Source organism: Sinohyriopsis cumingii, chromosome 10 (genome assembly GCF_028554795.1).
Source record: "Sinohyriopsis cumingii isolate HCF-2022 chromosome 10, ASM2855479v2, whole genome shotgun sequence".
Classification (NCBI taxonomy): domain Eukaryota; kingdom Metazoa; phylum Mollusca; class Bivalvia; order Unionida; family Unionidae; genus Sinohyriopsis; species Sinohyriopsis cumingii.
Window position 1 is genome coordinate 118947861 of NC_142970.1, and position 19308 is coordinate 118967168.

General features: G+C 35.2%; 1 protein-coding gene across 1 annotated transcript in view; it reads left to right on the plus strand.

Annotated features, from left to right (window-relative positions):
- The window catches only part of LOC149791101 (uncharacterized), a 128940-nt gene extending 109970 nt beyond the window's left edge, over positions 1-18970 (plus strand). The window contains exons 14-15 of the mRNA XM_089973281.1: positions 6617-7192; positions 18932-18970. Of these exons, the coding sequence (XP_089829407.1) occupies positions 6617-7192; positions 18932-18970 (615 nt within the window). The remainder of the gene's footprint in view (positions 1-6616; positions 7193-18931) is intronic.
- Positions 18971-19308: the final 338 nt, after the last annotated feature.

The window sequence follows — 19308 nt, forward strand, 5'->3', positions numbered from 1 at the left end:
TATTGTACAAATACTGTACACGTGCGACGTGACCTCACCTTTTAACATGCACTGTATGGTATTAGAATACCAATCATAATATTATCATCAACCCAAATGGCTCTAATAGAACTATATATTAAAAATAATATATGTGATATAGATATCCGTAAAAATATGCTGTCCATATTCGGATTACTTTGATAAAGATTTTAGGGCTCTAAGTAGACATAAGTTGAACTGGAGGATAAATGAGTTATAAAGGGAAGTGATCTCAGCTTAAACTGAAATGACTAATATACATCTTTGACTGGATCTATGATTAAATCTGTGACTGGGTTTGGACAGTACTTGCGTTTTAGGCAAAGGAAAGAATGATGCAATCTGTAGCTGATATTGCATCATACATGATATGAGTTGCATCATGTTATTCCGAGAAGTCATGGATGATGCAATCAGAACTAAGTCTACATCACTCTGCTGAACAAATTGCCCACATCAGCCGTCGAAATCATACAGTGTCACGCTCTCTTATTTCCCAGTATAATTTTGCAAAGTGACACATTTCTTTTTAGCCAAAGTGAGCAGAGATACATTGTACTTGTGTGAACATTGCAGATAACTTCTGCTGTATTTGTGGTGAAGTGACATTTGCATCACAGCTGTTGGGCTCCAGACTACAGCATGGAATCTCCTGGCAGGTGATGTTAGGGTTTCCATGTTCCGTGACCATCAAAAGGATATTGTCCCATTCTTCATCATGTAAGGTGATGTTATAGCCTTCAACAACATTGATGGTGTGGTGGCAACCCTCAACATCGTTCATGATCCAGATGAGTGGAGACTGTTCATTGACTCATCTAAGAAAAGTGATAAACTCTGCTGAACAAGTTGCCCTATATCAGCTCACGAAATCATATGGTGGCGTGCTCTCTTATTTGTCAGTGTTTGATTTTGCAAAGGGACACATTTCTGTTTAGCCAAAGTTAGCAGAGATGCCTCATACCTGTGTGAACAATACAGAAAACTTCTTATATGTTTGTATTGAAGTGACTTTTGCATCACAAAAGCGCAGTATAATCACTACGGTTTAGAAAGCCTATCACCTCTATTTTGGCTGCAAACTTGGGGATCAGGACAAAGAGGTGTACCCCACACATATGTTGCAAAACCTGTGCAACAAATCTTTGCCAACGATTGAACAGGAAAAGGAAATCTAATTTGGAAAGAACCAACAAATCATATCAGCAATTGTTACTTCTGCATGGTGCCTTCAGTTGGGAAAGGTGTGTCAAAAAAGAACAACTGGTCTGCGCATTATCCACACATTCTTATTCAGGGAGCAGAGTGTGGCTTCATTAATGTTCTTCTCCATTGTGTAACTTTGTCATCAGACTTAGTCTCAGGACCTGTGACAGTCGGAAAAGTCTCAGTTTTACCCGTTGAGGGCATTCATTTATTACTAGGCAAGGACCTAGCTGGAAACTAGGTTGTGGTTAACCCACTTGTAACTGACAAGCCTTGCTTGGATCAGAAAGTCGATCCAATTGAAAAAGAATTCCCTGATTTATTTCTAACTTATGCAGTGACAAAGAAAGCTCTTGAGAATGATGTAGATAAGGAAAGTATTCCTTTAGCTGACATGTGCATTGGTCAGGTTTTTGATGAGGTTACTTTCATGCCTTATTTGGATCTAATCAGGGTGATAACAATCACTTGTCGTCGAACAGGATAAAGATCCTGAGATCTCTTTGTTTCAAAGAGCCATTAGTGAAACTGAAGCTAGTGAAGTTCCTGTCTGTTATTTCATTAAAAATGGAATTCTTATGAGAAAATGGAGACCTCCCGAGGTACCTGCTGATGATGAATGGTCATTGAACTAAATTGTAGTTCGAAAACCTTACAGACATGAAATACTTAGTCTGGCCCATGAAACTCATTTGGCTGGTCATGTAGGGATCAATGAAACTTATCACAAGATCATAACTCACTTCTGTTGGCCAAAATTCAAAAGTGATGTTGGTAAATACATGTAATGTAGATTTTTGTCATACCTGTCAAATGGTAGGAAAACCCAATCAGAAAATATCTAAGGCTCATCTACAAGCTATTCCTTCCTTTGATGAACCCTTTATTTGAATTATGGTAGATTGTGTTGGTTCCTTACCTAAGATCATGTTAGGTAACCAGTACCTGTTGATCGTTATGTGTGCACCAACATGATTTCCAGAGGCAATTCCCTTGTGGAATATAAAATCTAAAACAATAGTAAAAGCTTTGATAAAGTCTTTTACTCAATTTGGCCTTCCCAAATCTGTCCAATCAGGTCAAGGGTCAAGGGTCAAATTTTAGGTCTGGAACTTTCCAGCCTATTATGCTTGAATTTGGCATCCAGCAGTTCAAGTCAAAAGTGAAATTATGGTTTGACAGAACTAAAATGGAGAGAACTTTTGAGTTTGGTAATAATGGATGTTTCCTCCCTTGCTCATTCTTCAAATTTTTCTTCCAATTAGATATTATGGTCCTTACAAAGTTAAGAAGAAAATGAATGAGTTAAATTATAATATTAGTGCTCCTGGGATCTAAATAAATTATAGAGATAGCCAGGTTAAACATGCAATTAATTTAGTTGTACCTGTCCCACTCAGTGAAGACTTAAGTGAAGGAATATCATCAGATACTACTGATATTAGAGTGACAAATCTTCAGAATTCAGAAATTGTGAAAGATCTTGACCAGAAACTTTCACATTTGCAAGAGCAAGAAAAAAAGGAACTTAAACAGTTTTATTGGAATATGAGCACTTATTTCCAGGTGTTCCTACAAGAACCAACAAAATTTTCCATGACGTTGAAATTGTAAATTCTGAACCTGTGAAACATCACTCATACAGGATGAACCCTCTCAAACAGGAATACTTTAGAAAGAAATTCAATATTTTCTGGAGAATGATGTCATAGAGCCCAGTAAAAGTGACTGCAGTTCACCATGCATACTTGTTCCAAAACCAGATAAAACTTTCCATATGTGTACTGATTAGAATGGTGAATAGTGTGACAAAAACAGATTCATTCCCATTACCAAGAATCAATGACTGTATTGATAAGATCGGGAATGTCAAGTATGTCACCAAATTTGACCTTCTGAAGGAATTTTGTCAAATTCCACTAACGGAAAGAGCAAAGGAAATTTCGGCATTTGTGACTCCAGATGGACTTTACCAATATTAAGTAATGCCTTTTTGGATGAAAGTGTCGCCATGAACATTTCATCATCTCATGAATATGATTACCTCTGGTCTAGACAATTGTGATGCTTACATCGATGAAGTCATCATCTACAATGACACCTGGAAAGAACATTTAGCAACAGTTCTCAAATTCTTTGACAGACTCACTGATGCATGTTTAACAATTTTCTAAAAGTGAATTCTGCCGTGCTAGTGTAACTTTTCTAGGATTTATCGTGGGACATGGAGAAGTTAAACCCAACAGATGCTAAGGTCAAGGCTATCTCTGAATTTCCCGTGCTTGTAAATAAAAAGCAACTGGTGCGAATTTTAGGTATGGCCAGATACGGTCAAAAATTTTGTTCCAATTTTTCTATAATTGCTGAATCCTTGACAAATTTATTGAATAAGAAAGACAGGTTCCTTTGGATGGAAGAATGTCAGGTGGCTTTTGACAAACTGAAAGCCATACTTGAAAGTGTGTCAGTTCTTACAGCTCCAAATTTCAGCCAATCATTTAAATTGTATGTTGATGCAAATGATGTTGGGGTTGAGCAGTTTTGATTCAAGAAGATGAAAATGGTATTGATCATCCAGTGTGCTATTTTTCTAAGAAATTAAAAAAGCACCAAAGAAACTGTTCAACAATCAAGAAGGAATGTTTGACTTTGATGTTGGCATTGCAAAAATTTGAAGTTTACCTTAGTTCAGCTCCTTCTTCGATTATTGTGTTTAGTGACCACAACCCCCTTTCATCAGCAAGATGAAAAATAAAAGTCAGAGACTACTAAAATGGAGTTTGTTGTTACAGGAATATAATCTTGACATCAGGTACATCAATGGAAAAGATAATTTAATAGCAGACTCACTTTCCCATGTATAACACTGTATTATTTCATGTACACTGTGTGTAATTTATGTTTTTTTAACCTCATGTATAATTAGTCTGTGGTAAAGTGTAAGCTTTATCATATAAATCTTTCTTTTCTTTATGGGGGAAGTGTTATGTATATTTTATTAAATTATATGTGATATAATATATATTTATTTTAATTTAATTGTCAGTTTTAATATTTTATATTGTTCATTACATGCTGTTGTAATGTAAATTTATTCACTGGAGATGATACTTTTTTCAGAAAATAGTTTGACCGTACTGTTCTTTTTAGTAAACACCAGGTGTTGACATAGTTGACATAGATCCTGACCTTGATCGAAAATTAGTAGCAACCACGTAAATAAGTTCTATTTTTATTTTAAAATGATTGGTTGTTGTCGAGCTCATGATGGGACTACGTGGTATCAGAGGTAAACAACTTTTTATTTTATTTCTTAGAGAAAAATAATTGGTTTTCGTCAGAGTCATGTTAACCATACGTGATAAAAACACGATCACGTGACCTTCCCTTTTCGATTTTGCAACTTGGGAATTTTTGAAACTGCGTTTTAGAATACTATGTAACCTTTGTTTTGGAGAAATAATCTCAGTTGGGCTTTTTCTTTGCACTGGAAGGTATTGTGTTGTTTGAAGTTATTTCAGAGTACTTGGTATCAAAAGGATTAATTCTTTTTTTGCTGGAAAATATGTGTGCTCATGTGAGATTTTTGAAAAAGACAGCACTTATCAAAAATGTATTCAGATTTCCAAAACTGGAGTGATATTTCATGTTTCTACAAGGAACTGTAGACATCAGTACACTACAGGTTACAACCTATGTCATCGTCTTCCATCTTGGATTCTTTGTTGGAACTCAAACTTGAAATCAGTAGAACATATTGTTATTGGGACTTGTAAAATTTTATTTATGGATTATTCTTGGGTTGGTTTTGGATTTGATTATTTGATACCGTAAGTTCATATTTTTTCACTTTTACAGAATTTGTTCTAGGGAAATAAATTATTATATTTTTCAAAGCTTGTTGTTTTCACTCTTTCTTGTGTCACTGTTTATTCAAGCGTATACACGTAACATAAGAACATGCTGGCATATTATTGTCAAATCTTCATTATGAACTGTAAAATGAAGGTAATCATTTCATTTATTTTGTTTAATTCAAATAAAAATTATTTCATAATTTATGCTGATTTGTGACCATTGTCTCCAGTTGTGCTGCTTATTATTATGACAGTCTTACAAATTGCTAGGCACATTTCTGAGCTCAAAGGTTGAATTTTGTAACAACAAATGTCATGTTCATAGTCACAGTAATATATATATATATATATTCCACAGTGTGATTATTCAATGTAGACTTAAATGAATCCATTTGTGATAATGCATTTATTGTCTTCTCTATGATATGAAAAAAATGTACTGCGATTTTATTAAATTTTGCAGTTGGGTTTCTACATTTTAAAGTGACGATACTTTGTTATGTACATACAAGTCAAAGAGATATATAATTTCAAATATATTTATAATCTGATTGAAATATGAAACTATGTGAATATTTTACATGTACCCTTATATAGGCAAAGCATTGAATGCTATTAGCATTTGCTTGTAAGCAATTTATTTCCTATGTTGACTTTCATCATAAAGTACTTGTACACCTGTTGAATGATTATTTGACCATGTTACATTTATTTTCTCAATAGTATTACAACTAAAGGGAATCCATTCATTACAGCTTGGTGTGTTTTTATGCAACAGGAAGAATCAATTGGTACATGTGCATATTACAGATAGTATTTATAGCTACTTACTTTGTAGATACCACTTGTTCATGGACTGAAAATATGGCGCAGCACTTTAATGCAGTTTTGCTTTAATTCATAATAAACCTGTTCATTTTAATGATGGTGTAACTAATTACAGCATGTTGCTCATAATTTTAAAAGTTTCATAATTCAATCAGTTTAGAAACATTAGCTCCTGTGTGCCACTGCCATTCATCTTGGTAAATCCTGACTAGTATCTTTATTTCTCTATTTCATATGTTCATTATTATTATTTTAAGTTTTATATATAGTCAACACTGATGTTTGAAATTATAAATCTCTTTGTTTGGTCTGTTTCTGAGTTTCCTTTTATATATTTTCTGAGTTTATCACATATATTTTGCTGTGTTTTTGTTTCAGATGTGTATATATTGTTTATTTGAAGATCTTTCAACATTTGCATTTAAATGTTTTGTTGTCAATTTCTGTTGCTATGTCATGTCATTATATGGAGAATCCTTGATCGTTTATTAGTTTGTACAAGTATTCTTAGCACCTTTGTAAGTTTTAGTTTTTCCATTTGCAGATCTGCTTTCGATTGGGAGCTTGTTTATCTGGTATCCAGACCTTTTGAATCTGTTTGTATGTTTATATTATTGACAATTCAAATTATATAGCAAAGACTCATTATCTCTGAAAATATTTGTAATTTTTTTTCAAGAAAGTTAATTAATTTGTATTTTCAGGCAGAAGATTTCTTTCTTGCCCCATTTATGCTTAAGGAGAAAACTCCAGAGGAGGTAATTTCTCCTAAGGTAAAACCTGAGATGAAGAGATCGTCAGTCCTTTGTTTTGTCTTTAAGGGAAAGTTTCTACCATCCCCAATCTTTCATAGGCTTCTTGCTCTCTGTGTTGCAAAATGGCCGATACTTAGGAAGAGGGGAACAAATCAGATTTACTGTGGTTGTGGAGTCTTTGAAATTGACCGTCTTCACAGACTGACTCTGTATTTCAAGAGCTATGTTATTTTTGTAAGAGTTTCACTAGCAGCTGGATGCAAAGAACAGACATTGGATGCAAGTGTTTGCATCCCTGTCAGAGAATTCATAAACAACAGTCTTTCAACAATTCTTGGAACCCTCAGCCAGAACTTGAACTTTGAATTGTTCATGCAGTGCCAGTGCCCTAATTCCATTGGTGATTGTTTGGACAGTATGCTTTCTGTGAAAGATCTAGAGGGCAATTCTGAGTTGACGTGCCGTTACCATGATGATAACACTGTTGAGTCAAACACCCTCCTGAAATACTGGTTTCAAAATGAGGTATTTTCTTAAATTCTCTCTTCTTGGAGTCTGAGTACAATCAAAAACCTTATCTAATGCAAACAGTACTTTAAAATGATAAAACAAACACAAAAATTTAAATTATGGGTATAACATTATTTATCTATGTATCGGTGCAATATATCATCACATATTGTATCTATTCAAATTCATCCATATGAATATTTTAACCCTAACTGTCTATTATATTTATCGGTTATGTAACTAATTTTGCTTGCTGAAAATAGGACTTGGAGTTAAAGAAGCGAACGCCAATATGGGTCAGATGCCTGGTTCAATAATAGCTTGTGGACAGTCACTGATGAATAAGCAAGCTAGATCTGGTGAATATGGGAACATTGTTAGCAGTATGCAGTAGATTTAACAGCTGGAGCAGTTTTGGAGTGAATATTGTTACTCACCAGAAACAGGTTTCAACATCATCTAAAATTGGTCATCATGTATATTTTAGTTTAATCAACAGTGTTTGATACTTTGGCCGTACCCATAAACCATCTAATTGTTTCCACGTTAAGGAGGAAAAAGTCTGATAGAACATGTTATCTAAACAGGAGTTTTCAAAATTGTATGCTTGGTAACAGTCCAAACTGATACATATTGACACATAAAATGATACATAAAGTTTATGAATCCTGCCAAGCTCAGATTTAGCAGAGTTTTCCCATACATTTGAACAATAACTCATTGTTGGATGAATATATGACTTGTAGTATAGATTTCAAGTTTCCATAGGTAAATATTTATTGATTCTGCTTAGCAGGGCAATTTTGGATGACAGTGTTTTACAAAGCTTATCAATATGGTCGTTCCATAATAAATTATTATCTATGGTCACACCTACAAACTTTTTATGTTTGACATTTTCTAATGAATGAAGACTTAGAAAGCAAAATAGACAATAGTGTGGGTCTCTTTATTTTTTTTTGTTTCTGATCCCATGCATGTAATTAGGTGGTTGATCCCTCTTATTGATTATACGGTTTGAACTTTCATTTTATTTTTTCCTCAGTTTTATATATATGAAACTCTCCCATTAGACAAGTCTTGGGCGCAAACATCTCTATTATTACATAAAAACATTTGTTAATTTTGTTATTTAAACTTAGCTAGGTCAGAATTGGGTAGATTAATTCCTAGGTCATTAGCTATACTGATATATTTATGATCAGCATCCTGGACCCAATACTTACTGTGATGCTGGAAGGGTGCCATCTGTCAAGTTTATTTTAGCAACAGCGAACTGATTTAAACCACCGATAACACTGCCAGGATTCCCTACCTGCACTTTCTGTGGTGAACATCTGTTATGCAGTTACATACAGTGTGTCAGGGAGTTCACCAAGTACAAATTCTGGACATACTTCTTCTGCTAATTGTGGTATTCCTACCACAGATATACCACCCTGTATCTCTATGCAGTTATTTGTATTATCTATCTTTGCATTTTGGTTTTGTAAGAAATCTGTTGACTACGACTGAGTAACTGAGGTTTTCAATTTCTTGTATTTCTTTTATCAAGTCTAAGTGACATTCCAGTATATACAGTATTACCTGTCATTTACTAGTAACTATTCAAGCCTGAAATACTTTTATACCTGTTCAAATATTTATCATGCTTTTACTAAGTTACTATTATATGCAGTATTTCCTTTACCTTCCTGCCTTACATTTTCACCAACCTTAGAAAAATTTCTATCCCTGTGGTATTTATGTAAGAGGCCCTGGCATATGCTCATACTCATATCTTTATTTTACTTTTGATGGTATGTATCATGTAGATTGACATGCAGCCTTGATATGCCCCAATGTGTTGCATTTGAAGCACCTTGCATTTTGGAATACGCCATCTGTTGCTTTATGGTGGTAAACACCTTTGTAGCACAGGGGTGTTTTTGTTCCTGTAAACTCCAGTTTTGGCCTCATTGCTGCCCCTTTCCTTCTGTATGGCATCAAGAATGTTATTTTGGGATTCAGTTCTTGAATTTCTAGTTTTTAAGTTTGAGATTTCCTTTTATGAATTTACTGCCACCACCAAATAAGTCATTCTTTTTTTGATACTTCCTCCACTGGCCAAGATGAATGATAGGATATGTGGATCAAGTCCATTTATTGTAAGGTCAAAGATTTCTGATGTTATTTTTCCAGGTCCTTTCACATTGAACTAACTTTTTCCAGATAACCAGCCACATTGTCACTTAATCCCAATCTCTGCACAACTGAATATTGGTTTCTCCCTCGATCTTTCCCTGAAGCCATTTTTTCCCTCAGTTCCACATGAGCTAAAAAGTCAGCTATTCTCCACCATAATTGATGCATTAGGTCTATTGTCTGACTTCAGGGTGAGGCAAGACCAGTGCCATATAATATTTTAATCACGTCATTTTGCAAACTACTGTTTATCTCTGATGTACATGCTCTAAAGTTCTGTCTACCTCTCCAAGTTCTACACTACCGTTTATGTACATGGTTTCTTGATGTAGATGTCCATTCATAATATCTATCACTCCATCATATCTATTAGGTATCATATCTCTTCTATTTATTCCCCATCAGACATGCCTACCATCCCACATTTTGTATATTAGTCCCGCAAAATGCCCAAATTTGCCTTTGCGTCCTACAGATACCTATTTAGTGTTGAAAATCCGCAAAAGTGAGGATAAAAATTCCACTTGTCATAAAATATGCTATCACTGACCAGAACAGGAAATAATCAAATCTGCAAATGCGCGGTGGTTTAAAATAGCCATTGCAAATGTGTGTTCTGAGGCAGTTCTAATACAAAAATCAGCATTCATGGATTCTTTTACATTCTGTTTACATGAGTTGTTTTTGATTCTGGACAAAAAATTCAAGGCTTCAAAAATCCAATTGGATATCAATGAAAGTGATTCAAAACTTACATCAAAAGAACACTCTGTAATTTTGATTTTCAGTAAAGAGGAATGATTGGTATGTGCAGAAACATTTCAGGAAAAAGGTTCCAACCTTGAAAAAGAAATTAAACGCTCTAAGAATTTTGTGGGATTTTTTTATTCATTATTGGCTGGATCTAGTGCAACTTCATCCTCTGTGCCTAAGTCTGATATAATTAGAGCAGAAGTTATGTTAGTAGATATTATTACTGAACTCAATCTGCCTATGAGCGCATTTGAATCAGTATCAAATGCTTTTAAAATTATGTTTAGTGACTCTGACATTGCTAAATAATTTCAGTGTGGCAGATCAAAAGGAATTGCTATTGTTGAAGAAATACAGCCAGTACTACATTACAGTTAGCTGGAAGAATGCGTAATTGCCCATTCACTGTTTCTACAGATGAAAGCAGTGATCAAGGAAACTTCAAGATCTTTCCCATGTTATCAGACCTGTTGATCCATTATCATCATCGGTAACATCAGACATTCTTTCAATCCCTGTTTGTGAAGGCAGTGCAACAGGTGAAGCAATATTCAATCTGATACAGAATGAATTGCAAGTTCATGACATTCCTTGGAAGAATTGCTGGGCTCTTGGGTCTAACAATGCCACTGTGATGGTTGTGAAGGACAGAGGAGTATATGGGTTTATGATTAAAGAGCAACCCAATTTATATCTTTTAGGCTGTGTGTGTTACCTGATACATACAGCTGCATGTCTGCCACTTAATGTTCATCAGCTTTTTATATATATTATTATTTGGACAAAAGCAGTAAATGGCAAGCAGTGTTCAAAGATATGCAGGTTCTACATGTTACCAAGGAAATACAATTCTAAAATGTTTCAACTAGATGGCTAAGCATCAACAGGTGCTTACAAAGTCTTCTGGGACAACTGGGATGATTTATTAAGGCATACTAAAATTTTGGATCCAGCATTGCATCTAAAAGCTAAAATGGCATCTTTGGATTATTTCTTTGAAAGATTTTCAGCATTATTACCCAAGGAAGTGACTGTAACAGATGTGAAATTGGAAATGGCAAAATATCAGTCCACATATAATCAGTCATGTCTGAGAAACAGAATTGATGAAACCTGGGTTGCTGTCGGTCAGATGAAGCAAGATTGAACAGTGGTCTTCAAAATATTGTCAAAAATAATGCTTTCATTAATGACAATATCTCATTCTTCTGCACACTTTAAGCGAGTTTTCTCTCTAGTGAGAAAAAAATCAGAGTTCAGGAGTAAATTGTTTGCAGAGACTGTAGGGCACGTTTAATTTCAAATGTAGACTAGGGTCAGCTACAGACAGGATCTACACTGAACATGAGCTGCAGGACCTGAAAAGTGCTTACTACAGCCACTTAGCATGAATTGAGTAGTCACAGACTTGAATTTTATATATTGTATATATTGTAAATAGGTCGGTACTGGTTTTTATACATAAATATTTATTATAAATATGCATTACTGGTATTTAATGATGTTTTGAGAGAATGTATTATGTTTATTACTCTAACACACTTATGTTCCTCATTTTCATGCTCTGTCCCTCATTCTTGGTGATGAAGTCCCTCAAAAACATTTTTTTTGGGGTATGTCTCTATTCCCATTTCATATATCAAACTTTTATCTTGTTCAGACTATTGTCTTTTACCTATATGTATGATAATTGCACACCCACTTTCCTTACATAATATGATTGGCTAACCATTAATAAATGAAGGACAGCCCGATTCCCATGAGATCATACCATAACTAAATTGTGCTGAAACAGCAGGAATATCATCCACTTACCCAGATTTGTCGTGATGCTGACCCATTTACCCACATTTGTCACTGCTTTACCCACACACATGCTTGGTATTGATATGTTTTCCAAATTCTTACACCCAACATATTGCTGGTTAGAAAACGGATATTGGCACTGCTATTTTGTTTTGTTTTGCCCATTCAACTTTTATATTTTAACTTTTTTCCCCACATTAAAAATTTCTTTAGTCATAATGGTACCAAGCTCTGGATCCACGTGTGCAGACACCTGCATGGATGACAGAAGTCTTCCTTCCTCATCTTAGCATGTCATTTCCTTCCAAATTTGCTTTGATTCTTCGTGGTGAAGCTCACCCATATCATTTTTCCAAGGAACATAAGGACTTAGATCATGGAATAGGTTATCCTCCTCATTTACAGGATGCACTAGTTATCTCAGATGATTAACTTTCTCCTTGTCTGTCAGGTAATATTGCATGCCAATATTTGCATCTTAATCGTCCGTTGTTGCAGTGAAACAACACTTGATCTTAGGGTGTCTGCTTCTTATGAATGTGGCTCACCACGTTACTCTTTATCTCCAATGACAACCACTTCCATTAGGTATTTGTGACACTGCTAGACTCTTCTTCTACTGTTAGAGACTTGACAGTAATCAGTATTGATGCCATCTCAACCTGAAAAATGATTAGGCGATATCCTGCTCAGTTCTGATGTTGTTGAAGTGCATGCAGATTTGTATAATTATTATTTTTCAAGTGTCCGTCTTGGATATAGGAGGTCATGGGTTCGATCCCCGGCTGAGTCTTACCAAAGACTTACAAGAATGGTACTAAGAGCTGCCTCGCTGGGCGTTCATCATTAAGAGGTTAGTATTAGGACCAGTCGACCTGGTGTCAGGATGAAGTGACTGGGTGGGAATTAATGCTTCATCTCTGCGGCATGATGCCCAATTGCTAGACATAACTATAAACTGCCACATTGCCGACATTGTAGCGATATGACTGAAAATTGCACATCACATTATTTTTCATTATACATCTATACACATATAGTTATGTACTTGCTTATTTTTTAGCAAGCATGTTTCATGCGTCCAGTGTGATAGAACAAGTAAAACCCCCCACAAATTATGTAAATGATACAATTTATTCAGCTTCACTTTACGTAATGCATTCATTCAAGTACCATGTTTGTCTGGATTCTAGTCTTAAAAATTTGATACAAATCCAACCTTGCTATTTTATTCCATAGTTTCATCATCCATTCTGGTGGACTCTCTCCAACATAAGGCTTCAGTTTATGTAACAGCTTATCCTATCCTTTTTGGTACAGTAAAATAATAGAATTCAGACCATAGGTCTTCTTCTTGACTACAAACAGATCATCATACAACATTTGTAGCCTTGGTGAAATACCTTGTATCTAGCTTCAGTAACGATCAAAGCCAAGGACTAATTTAACTAGGATAATTTCACATCATACAGATCAATTTGCTTTTGCTGCTTATTAAATTCTTCCTGAGGACACCATTATAATGTTTCAATCTATTCTTAAAGATATCGACTTATTCCCGATAAGTTGTAACTTGTTCCTTGCTTGCAACTCTTCCAAGCAGTATCTCATCTTAGCATCAACGTATATGGTGTCGTAGTTGTAAATTGTTGTGTGGCTTGGTATGCTGCAGCTAAACACCCTAATATGCGGATCTCAGGTCTTATTGTTCCTCTTTAAGATATGACTATCTTCCTCAGCAAGGTGCGGTTCAGCTGTTGAGCTTGGCCATATCATCTTTGGTTTCTGTGACTTGTTCTTGTTTACAAAGTAATAAAATTCTACAAAGTTCAGAAAATATGACACTTTCATAGTTTCTTCCTTGATCTGCATGCAGCAACAATGGGTATCCATATCTCCTAAAGATTTCATCCATAATCTTTAGCGCATTTTCTGCTGATTAAACTGGCATATTAGAAAATCTCCACCCATTCAGAAAAAGTGATCAGTGACTACTAATATGTACTTATTATCCCCTTGTATTTTCTGGCAATGGTCCCAATATGTATGTTGCTTATCGAAAGGAAGTCCTACTCCTATAAATCCCATTAGCACTTTTGGTTTTCTATTGAGTCTCTTATCTGCTGTACAGATATCACACCCCTTGATCCCATTGTTGATGTCCTCTCTCATTTCAAATCAGGAATATCATTGAAAAAAGTTGTCCCATGTTTTGCTCAATTTTAAGTAGCCTAGTAGAATTACATCATGGCTTTTAGTGATCAAAGAACCACAAATACTATATCCTCTCCTGTTAGATGTCTTCTGAAAAATTTCTTGAATAACATCGCCTCCATTACTGCAAATGAATCACAAAGTAACCAATAGTGTCTTGGAAATTGACTGGTTGTTCCCATTACTGTGCTTTTTAGTTGTGTATTCTTCCATTTTTGCTGTTAAGATGGGGCTCATTTATTTCTATACCAAAAACTACAAGTTCTCCCTCGGTTTTGTTTTTTCTCACTTAGACCGAGCTCATGTCTTCATACTTCAAAGAGGTTTAGAATGTGATCAAGAGATTCAGAACCCTCTACTTGATATTAGAAATGGTGTGCTTCTGTTATCCATCATGACCACCATGGAGGCAATCTTGAAAGTATTATTACTGTTGTTCTTCCGAATTGGAAAGTCATATCAAGATCCTCACTAAAAGATTTTTTATACTGTCATTTTGGTCACAAATTAAAATGATGCTGATCTGAGGTCAAATATGGACATATGGTGGCAAGCTTGAAAATGTTATTGCAACTCCTTAAATTCTGATAAGGGATTTTATCAGAAGATTAGTTCAAACTTAAAATGATGCAAATTTTCCCTCAATATGGCCATATGATCTTGAAAATAGTATCTTTCCTTGTAAAAAATACAAGGTTATTTTCATATTGGGGTTTTCACAAAAAGATTTCTAACTATGTCTTAGTGTTCCTCAATGAAAATGGTGCCAAGATGCTATCCTCTACCACAACACCTAATTTGAAAATCCTTGTTTGATTTCTAAAGAATATTGGACATGGTTTCAACACTCAGCATTTGGTCTGTTGAAATAGTTTTATCTTGAATTCCAGGAAATTATTGTCATACAGATTCTTGTTAAAGAAAAATGTGAGGATCAAAATTCCAACTTCTGATTGAACTGAATCTCAAACAAATTATTGCTAAAGTTAATGTAAAGGAATATTGGCCAGAAATGTAATTTACATGTTGCATAATTTCCCTTATTAAACTTCCTCTTTTAGTTCTGTATTATAACTGAGGAAATGGAACAGGATGTATTTATGTGTATAAATAGTTTGTAAGTTTTATTTTTTATGATGCCATTATTTCTGGTCAAAAAATAACTTCTTGTTTATTTCCATATTTTCATCCAGTAAAGTATCAATTATGTGACATTGTTTGTTTTTTTTTTTTGTTTTCCACAGGGACTATCTTGTTAATTGGAAATTATAGCTAGTGAGTAGTAGTTGATGTGTAGAACATGTCCCTGAATGAAATGGTGAAAGCGATTATGAGCATCATTTCCCATTGAAATTCAATATATCCAGGCTTAAGGATGGTTATTTTACTTCCAGTTACTCAGTTTCGTCGTACATTCACCGATATTTATCAAACAACTTGTGCTTAAATTAGCACTTTTGTAATAATAATAATAAGAATAATGAGGACTTTGTATAGCGCCTAATCTTTAGATGCTCTAAGCGCTTTACAACATTAGACAACACCTATAAGTTATGTGAGCTCTCACTCCTCTCGCAAAGAAATAAGTACTCTTGATGTCGATTGTGGGATTTATGACAATTGGTCTGAGGTACAATAAACAAACCTAAAACAATACAAAACACATACTTAGAATACAAGATGAACAAAATATGTGATGTGATTTTGATTTTTAACGCAGCTTTAATAATTGTTCAGTCATATCGCTACGATGTCTGCAATGTGGCAGTTTATAGTGATGTCTAGCACTGGGGCATCATGCCGCAGACATGTAGCATGATGTCCCACCCAGTCACATTATCCTGACACTGGGCCGACCAGTCCTAACACTAACCTCTTAATGCTGAGCACCAAGCGAGGCAGCTGTTAGTGCCATTTTTGTAAATCGAACAAAATACATAATATAACAAATACAATACACATTATATAACCCACCTACCGGCATTTATAATTTTATCACAAAAATAAAAACAATTCCTTACCCGGATCGAAGAGTATTACTTTCCCGAAATATATTAACGTATTCAATCCCTTTGTCTTTCACTTACGTGAAACACAAATCTCCGCACTGCTCGAGGTGTTGTATGACTCTCTCTCTAGCCTCGAGTAGTAATTCCCTAGCCTTTTTTTAGTATCGCAGAGATGTGGTTTTCATTACACGTGACACACGGGAATCATGCACCGTGATCGATCGCACACTCGTTCACAACAACCATGCACATTAGCACACGACTCAAGTCGCGGGTCACAGAAAAAAACATATAATGATATGATTACAAAAACCAACACCATGAAATTAGAAAACATTAAAAAACATGCTGAGAATATTTAAGGTAGGAAACATTATTGGGTCTTTAGGTTTGTTCTTGCAGTCGAAATAAGTGAGTTTTGAGAGCCCTCGTGAATGTGATCACTTTGTCTTTGTGTCTCAGTTCAGTGGGCAATTCATTCCACTTTGCTGGGCCTTTTTATGCAAAAGAATGCTGTCCATATGACTTTGTTTTCATAGTGGGAATAATGAGTATAGGATTGTCAGAAGAGGAGCGTAAGTATCTTGCTGGTGTGTACACATGGGTGAGGTCAGATAGGTATGTTGGACTAAAGTCCGACAGTGAAACGTAGAACAGAGAACAAATTTTATTTTTGATTCTGGATTGAATGGATAGCCAGTGTAGGGTACAGAGCAGCGGGGAGGTGTGATCTGATCATGGTGCTCAAGGTATGATCGGAGCAGCTGTGTTTTGAACATTTTGAAGTTTCTGGAGTAGATATTGAGATGAACCAGACATAATTGAGTTACAGTAGTCTAGTCTTGAATGTACTAATGAACATACAAGTGTTTTAGTGGCATCAACTGAAAGATATTTGCGAATGGAGCTGATGCATCTCAGCTCAAGATATGCAGACTTGCATATGTTCATTACATGTTGGTGCAGTGTGAGAGTACTGTCCAGAGTAACACCTAGGTTTCATACTGATTGTGTGAATTTAATGTTGGTGCTGCTGATATTTATTGTTTGAGGTAAAGGATGTGAATGAGAAAGTCTTTGTGTTGTGATCAGAATGGCCTCAGTTTTATCATCATTCATCTGCAGCTTGTTAAATGTCATCCATGATTTCACATCAGAAATGCACCTCTCTGCACCTTGGGCGGTAGCATCAACTTCAGTTGGGTGGCTAGATTTATATATTTGGGTGTCATCAGCGTACAATTGGTGAGACACTGGATGATGATCTATGACACTTGAGAGCGACTGAGTGTACAGAATGAAGAGAACCGGTCCATGAACAGACCCCTGTGGAACACCACAACATAGATCAACTGGGCTGGAGTGTGTTCCATTTGCAGATACAATTTGTGTCCTGTTGACCAAGTAGGACTTGAACCACAGTATATCTGTATTATGAATGCCAAATACATGTTGGAGACGGTGAAGTAATATATCATGGTATATTATGTCAAATGCTGTTGACAAATCAAGGAGGGTGAGGACTGTAATCTTTCCGCTATCCAAAACAGAGAGAATGTCATTAGTTAGTTATAGAAGAGTATTGTCAGTACTGTGGCAAGGATGATATGCAGATTGTACATTGCTAAAAAGACTGTTTGAATTTAGATGAGATACAAGCTGGGACAGAAGAACCTTTTCTAAGATTTTTTATATGAATGGGAGATTAGAAACTGGGCGGTAATTCTTTAAATCGTTATGGTCTAGTGTTGGTTTCTTCATCAGTCTTTACAATGGCAGTTTTGAAAAATGATGGGAATTCCATAGATGAGAGAGAGGTATTGATAACATCAGTTAGTGAAGGCAATACTGGATCTAAGTACTGAAGCAGCAGTGATGTTGGAATTGGATCAAGTTCAGATAACTTTGGTGCACTCTTCATCACGTTCGTATGTACAAAATCCATAGAGACAGGTTCAGATGCTGCTAATGGTTGCCACTCAAATTCTGTATCCCAACTGTATAGTGATGACGATTCAATTGAAATTGTGGTATCAAACTTTTATCTCTAACAGTTTGTACTTTGTCAAGGAAGAAATTTTGCAAACATGTCCGGAAGGTCAGCTGGAGAGAAGGTAGTTGGAAGTGGTGCAGATTTGTTCCTTGATATTAGCTTGTTAGTAATCTCGAAGAGCTCTTTGCAGCTTGAACTTTCCATGATCTTAGTAGTGTAGTGCGCTGATTTCGCTGCATGGACTATATTTTATGACATTTGGTGACATCAAAAGATATGTTGAGCAATTTCATTGGCTCTTTCTTTCAGTATTGCAAACTAGGTGTATATTTACATGGTGGTATCTCATTAATTTCTAATAAAGCTCATATATGAAGAAAACATATACACTGTAGATCATTTTATTAAATTTAATGGGACTGTAATTTTAAGCTTGCAAAAAATATGCTTGTTGTTGATAAACATTGACATGTCAGTGTATCGAGGAGATTGAATTTGCTTACGTAATTGCTAATCAGGAGTATAGCTATTTACACGTGTGATGTTTATATTTTGCTAAATTAACCAATTTCTGTGCATTTTCTTTCCTCACATACAAAATCAGTATCACTAGCATGCTTGGCAAGTGAAGAATATTTGAAGATTCCTTACACCATAATCTAAATCACAGTCTTAGCAAGTTCATTATGCAGGTTTATGATGTAATGAAATGTTCATATTGTTGGATGTAAATAATTCAAGAAATGATAAGAATAAATAATGAATATTAAATTGTTACTTTGTTCTATATTTTAGGAAATTGTTTCTGGGGAAAGATGTAAGTATATGAATTGATGTGCTTTAATAAAGCAAAAGTTTGTGCAACTACCTTTCAGACTCATCATCCTTTTTACCAGTGTAATCTTCATCAGATTTTATTGTTTACCTTGGATTCTTGTCTTTTTGTACAATACTTCTATGGGAGCCACATCTCTTGAGAGAACCTATTGTGTTTCGAGATGGAGCAGTCTCTCAAGACAGCTTTTACCTTGTCTTTAGTTGGTTTTAGTTTTTCCCCAGCAATGTAATATTGGCATCCTTTACTATATTTTGTGTCCGTTTCTCTTGTATCAATGAAATTATGATTTAAATTCCAATTGGGCAGTGTAATGCCAACTACCTCCAAAAAGTTT